At 44.5% G+C, this 5,632-nt stretch overlaps 1 protein-coding gene across 1 annotated transcript in view; it reads left to right on the plus strand.

The window, feature by feature from the left end:
• LOC109292817 (ectonucleoside triphosphate diphosphohydrolase 8-like) overlaps positions 1–5,632 on the plus strand; it is a 76,903-nt gene that overhangs the window by 58,733 nt on the left and 12,538 nt on the right. The window contains exons 3-5 of the mRNA XM_019510416.1: positions 2,327–2,444; positions 4,295–4,445; positions 4,966–5,125. Of these exons, the coding sequence (XP_019365961.1) occupies positions 2,327–2,444; positions 4,295–4,445; positions 4,966–5,125 (429 nt within the window). The remainder of the gene's footprint in view (positions 1–2,326; positions 2,445–4,294; positions 4,446–4,965; positions 5,126–5,632) is intronic.

The following is a 5,632-nucleotide window of genomic DNA, read 5'->3' on the forward strand; positions in this document are numbered from 1 at the left end:
GTTAGCACTGTGGACTTGGTCCTCTCTACAACCATCCCAATGAGGTCAGTGGATCTGGCTGGGTGTAAGCTTGTGTTGTTAATTTGGCTAGATGTCAAAAACAGGCATTCTGTGGAAGACCACCATCCTTCATTGCAGAGCTTGTCTCATCTTCTGCTTGATCCTACAACAGAGCAACAGCTCAGATCTTTTCTGAGAGCACTTGACAGAGAGCTGGCTGGTTAGGTTTTCTTAACTCTTTTGTTTTCAGCAACTACATCATATAAACATGCATCTAGGCTGGGATTTTCTAAGGGAGTTAGCTATCCCCAACCCCTTTGACTTTCAGTGATATAAGAAGAAAATAAGATGGTAGGCTAGGCCTGGAATAAGTAGGAGAGAAAAATAAAATAATATTAGGCAAGGCTATGTGAAGCAAAAATAAGTGCAAAAACAAGATAGAAAGTCCCAAGACTGAAAATAGGGAACTGATACAAGAGGTCTCTGACAAACAAGCATGATTGAAATTCCTGAAAACTTTGCAACAGAAAACTGATATGAATTTGGAAAGCAACATGTTTTACTTAAAATGAAATTGAAAAATGTCTTAACTGCAGATGTTTTAAACTTCGTTTTGCAGACCTTTTTTTTGGTAAACTTGATTCAGACTATTGTTAAAGTGATATCATATATTAGGGGATTTAATAGGTAAGTCAAGTGGCTTATGTAATGAGAACAGAGTAGTATGATAAGGGTGGCTTTTTGAGATTGAGGTCCTTAATTTATAATGCATCCTGACATTTGGTCAGTCCATTTTCAGCACTTCCTGATTATGCTTTGTTTAAGTGATACATGGCTTTGACAATTTTTTATTCCTTTATTTTACCACAACTATATTCTTTATAGCAGTTAGATGTTTCAGGATCCTCCACATAAAAAGTTGTTTTTTGAGACCAATTTGGATGTTGAACTCAGTAAAATAACAGTCATGTAAAAAATTTAAAAAAGAGAAAATAATCCATTTGGCAACAGAGAGACTATCCCCTGATTCCTAGCCAGAGAGTCTCTTAGGCTGGTCTGGTAGCCCTTCTTTAAGTGTGCAGCACTGAGCTGGAACAAACCTGGTAGGACCTCTGGGAGCTCATGCTCACTATTGAGCTTTCTTCTCTACGAATATGAGACCTGTGGTTAAAAACAGTTCCTTTTTATTCAGTTTGTTTTTCATCAGAAACATTCAGGCATCTTTTCCCATTTCAGATCAACAAAGGGCTTTACCGGTAAAAATTCCTCCAAAACCTGGGTCTCAAAACAGAATTCAATTACACCCCATAATCTATCATTGGAAATCTCCTGTAGCATGTAGGTGTGACTTGCTCCCTGCAAACCAATTGCCTACAAGCCATTTTTCTCACCTGGACCTTGTTTTTAAAGAGAATTTCTAAGGACTAATACCTCCGCTGGGCTTGACCCCACAGTAAACAGCCACAGTGAAATCCAAACTGCTCATTAGCTTATCTATCGTGTGAGATGCCAGAAGTCCAGTTTTCAAAACCAGTTATCCCAGTTTTTGGATGCTTGGACTCCAATCACAATCTCTACTTGAAACCGGTTACGTGGTTCAGATATGGACTCCTTGTTTCATAGATTTTTTATGGAATATTGTTATGTTTGAGTCAGTGTCAGTTACCCCTTTACATTTCACAGATCACATTCAATAGCTAAACTCCTATTCGTCTTGTTCATGTGCCCAGGTCCAAACAAAAACTGTGGGGCCCATCTATGTGCTACCAAACTTTGCCCCTTCAGCCTTGTGTCCCCATCTGCCCATGCTGGGAGAAGTCTTTGATAGAACTTTTGGTGCGGCCATAGTGAGAGTCATGGGCTCCTAAGGAGAAAACACTTATGGCTGGAGTTTGCTGTCAGGATGCATGGACAAATTTCCTCAACAAGGACCAAAGAGAGTGAATTTCCTTGAGCCTCTCAAGATATCTGCTCCAGAACGGGGCTGAAATACACAGGAAGGGTTAGGGAGGGGCAACCTGACAGCATGGCTTCGTGTGTTCTGGGGACTGAAGTCATCAGTGGAGGGAATGAAACGGTATTGACTCCAATGGAGCTATGTCCATGTACATCAGCTGAGGTCACCCCTTTAAGGGACTTTCCTGTTGAATATTTCACCTTCCACTGCAGCATAGCTTAGATATCTGATTGGGATAAGGAGCAGGAACACTGGATGTCTGAGCTACTTCTGCCTTTTGCTGACCTATTCATCATGAATCAGGAGAGTGAAAGGGTGCTGTCTCTGCTTTGCCTCCCTCACTTCTTACAACTTGGTTGTCCTTTCCAGTATGGGATGGTGTTTGATGCGGGCTCCTCCCACACCTCTCTGTTCATCTACCAGTGGGAGTCGGACAAAGAGAACAACACTGGAGTGGTGAGCCAGACATTATCCTGTGATGTGGAGGGTCAGTATTCCTGTCCTGTCCTGTCCTGGCTGTGGGGGGAAGGGCATGTGCTCAGTGCTGCTCTGAGCTTTCTGATGGAGCAGGGCTCACTGGGTGGTGGAAATACTGGGCAAAGCTGGATCCTGTCACCAGGCTCCATAATCACAGGGGACACTGCCACACACATGAAGCTGAGCAGAGAGATGGGTCCTGTGTACACAGGCCATAATACTTGTTCCACACCTCTTACCTGGATCCATTCAGAAGAAGAGGGACCATGGGACCCACGTCTACTAACATTCAGTTACTGTGAGTGGAGTGGAAGCCCAAAGTAGCTCACAATATCCAAAGAGATTTTCAAACCTCTGTTAGGAGGGACATGTAGCAGAGCAGGTAAGGTACCTTCCTATGCCTCAAGAGATACGAGTTTCCGGACATGCACTGAAGGCTATTTCCAGTCCACCCAGCTGAAGATGATTACCTAGTCCTGTGGGCTGGGGAATCAGAAGCAGCGAGATGTGATGTTAGGCCTTGTTTGTCGGAGGCTACAGAAACTGGACTAGTGTTATCTTAACCATTTAAGCCAGATAGGCCACCTAGGCTTGAATTGGACCTTTGAGCTTACAATGGCAGAACCCACCACCAGAGGCAAAGCATAGTTGGACAACCCCCTTGGAATACAAGTGCTATCATCTACCAGGTCTATGTTGAGGGTTGTGGTCCCAATGGGTGTTCAACTCTCTCTCCTCATCTGCTCCGGCTGAGCAGGGGAGAAGAAACCTGCTACTGTCTATGAGGCAAGGATCCCTGTCTCCCAGATTTGCTCCTCACTGGGAATGAAGATCTGGCTCCCCAGAAGCCTTCCCTCACACTGTGCATTGCAGCAAGCTGTGCAGAGGAACCTTGCCAGCAATCCTAGAGGGAACTGAAAGGGTGAGGGGGTGGCATCTTTCCCCTACTATTGTCATAATGAAACTGTGTAACCTAGCTGCAGTTGCAGGGATGTTTAATGACAACCCCATTTCCTAGAGGGAAGTGATGTCTGATGACAAATGTCCGTCAAGTGGCCAAGAGATACACAGTGCTGCTTGGGGCAGGGACCCAAGGTCCCTGGCTTTGTGGTTCCCAGTTGCAGGTAGGTGGCTCATAGGTTCTTTGTCAGCTCACCTGCTGCGAACCTTATCCCACATGCTCTTTTGGGGGGTGAAACACTCTTATCTCTGCTTTCTTCTGGGCCCATTTTTTCTCACAAACTTTATAAACAAATGGCAACAGTGGGCACCAAGGGAAGCAGAAGCTTGTGCTGAACTGTGACCCATCTGCCCATCTCTGTGCAACGAGCCATATGCTTGTGAGTTTTGACTGCAGATATAGGTAGTGTGCTGGCATCAGTGGAAAGCTACCAGTGGAACTATGTCTTCACAGCACAGCATAAACACTGCTGAGCTTCCCACTGGCAGAGGAGGAGCAGGGGTAGTTTGTAATAGAAATGAAGTAATTGCTTTATTGACGCTGCTGGCCGCAGGTGGGCCTGGGGAGCTTTCTGGTTGTCTAACTCTCAGACTAATGTCAATGCTGCCTCATGTCAACCCGCTGCATGGCCTTATGTTTTGGCTTTGAATAAATAATCAGTAAAGTGACTGCTCACTGCATTAGACCCTCAGGCCACATGGTTCACTTGACTGCTTCCATCTAACGTGATCATGCTCCAGGGAGGTGAGGTAAGGAGGTGAGTCAGACGATTGCTAAAAGATTCATGAGCGGGTGACCTATCTCACTGCTAAGATGTAACAGGCTTATCTCCCTAAATCCTCCTCTGCCATTTCCTTTCCTCAGTCTCCCTCATGTATCCAATACTAACTGTGTTCCAGGACCTGGTATATCAAGCTACGCCAACAATCCTCCAAAAGCTGGTGAGTCCCTAAGGAAATGTCTGGATGAGGCCATGAAGATCATTCCTGCTGAAAGACAGAGTGAGGCACCAGCTTACCTTGGAGCTACAGCAGGCATGAGGCTACTGAGGTATTAACACTGGGCCTCAGGGACAAAGAAATGCCTTTCATGCTACAAATGATATGTTATAGTAGGACTAAGGCCAGAGTGCTTTGCTCATATGCTGACCTAAGCAAGTCACCAGAGTTGCAATAGATCTCAGCACACTGGGTGCCTAATGAAGGCTGAATGGTTCTGAAAATCTCATCCGCCATTGCAGATATTATGCCCTCGAACATTTGACCCCAGCTGTAGCTTGACAAGGGAACCCATAAAAGTTATCTAAATCTGTGTACATAGGTTTACTTAGATTCACCTCCTCTAGGAACTGCTGCTGGGTGATTTGACTTGTAGGGTTTCCAGTTCTGGACAGAGGGGCGGCTGGAGTTGAGGAGAAATATGTAAAACTACTCAGTTCCCACAGTGTGGGATGTTAACTGCAGAAACACGACGCTCGTGAAACTGCACAAAGCAGAACACCTTGCATTTCTTAGGAGCTACTGACCGACTCTCTGGCATGTGAGAATCTTTCCTTCTGTACCCTTCTCAGGCAAAAGAACAAATTAGCTGCAGATCAAGTTTTGAATGAAGTTGCTAAGACCATGCAACAGTACCCTGTGAATTTCCGAGGGGCTCGAATCATTACAGGAGAAGAAGAGGGAGCCTATGGCTGGATCACTGTCAACTACCTGCTGGACTCCTTCATCAAGGTGGGCCTTTGGAGTGAGGGAAAATCCTGCCTCTTTTTTGCTACTGTTAAGTTTGATTTCTTAAATCTCTAAGTTAATTTAGTTCTTATAAAAGGTTCTGGGTGGATGGTCTTAAAAAATGGCGGGCCTTTATCCTTTTCCCACTCTTCCTATAGTATTCATCTTAGACATCAGATCGTAACGGTTTGCAGACTCATTTCAATCCTGGTATGTATTTTGACTAGTGACCTAAGAATGGCCTCTTTCTTATCCTGATAGAGTCCCAGCCCCCAACGCAGCCAGTTTGCTTTATTGTAGTGTAATGTAACATCACCATCAGAAGATGCTACTGGTTTAGAAAAAGCCCATGATCAGTCTATCCATTGACACCCAATGACACCAATCAGCCAAGAAACAGTATCATGTGATATAGACATAAACAAAGATATCATTAAAGATAAACAGGAAGGGAAATACTACATTTTGCTATTAAATAAGAGGAAATTAAGGCACTCTTATGGGCAAAAC

Source organism: Gavialis gangeticus, unplaced genomic scaffold, assembly GCF_001723915.1.
Source record: "Gavialis gangeticus isolate Ggan-Ray unplaced genomic scaffold, GavGan_comp1, whole genome shotgun sequence".
Classification (NCBI taxonomy): Eukaryota; Metazoa; Chordata; order Crocodylia; family Gavialidae; genus Gavialis; species Gavialis gangeticus.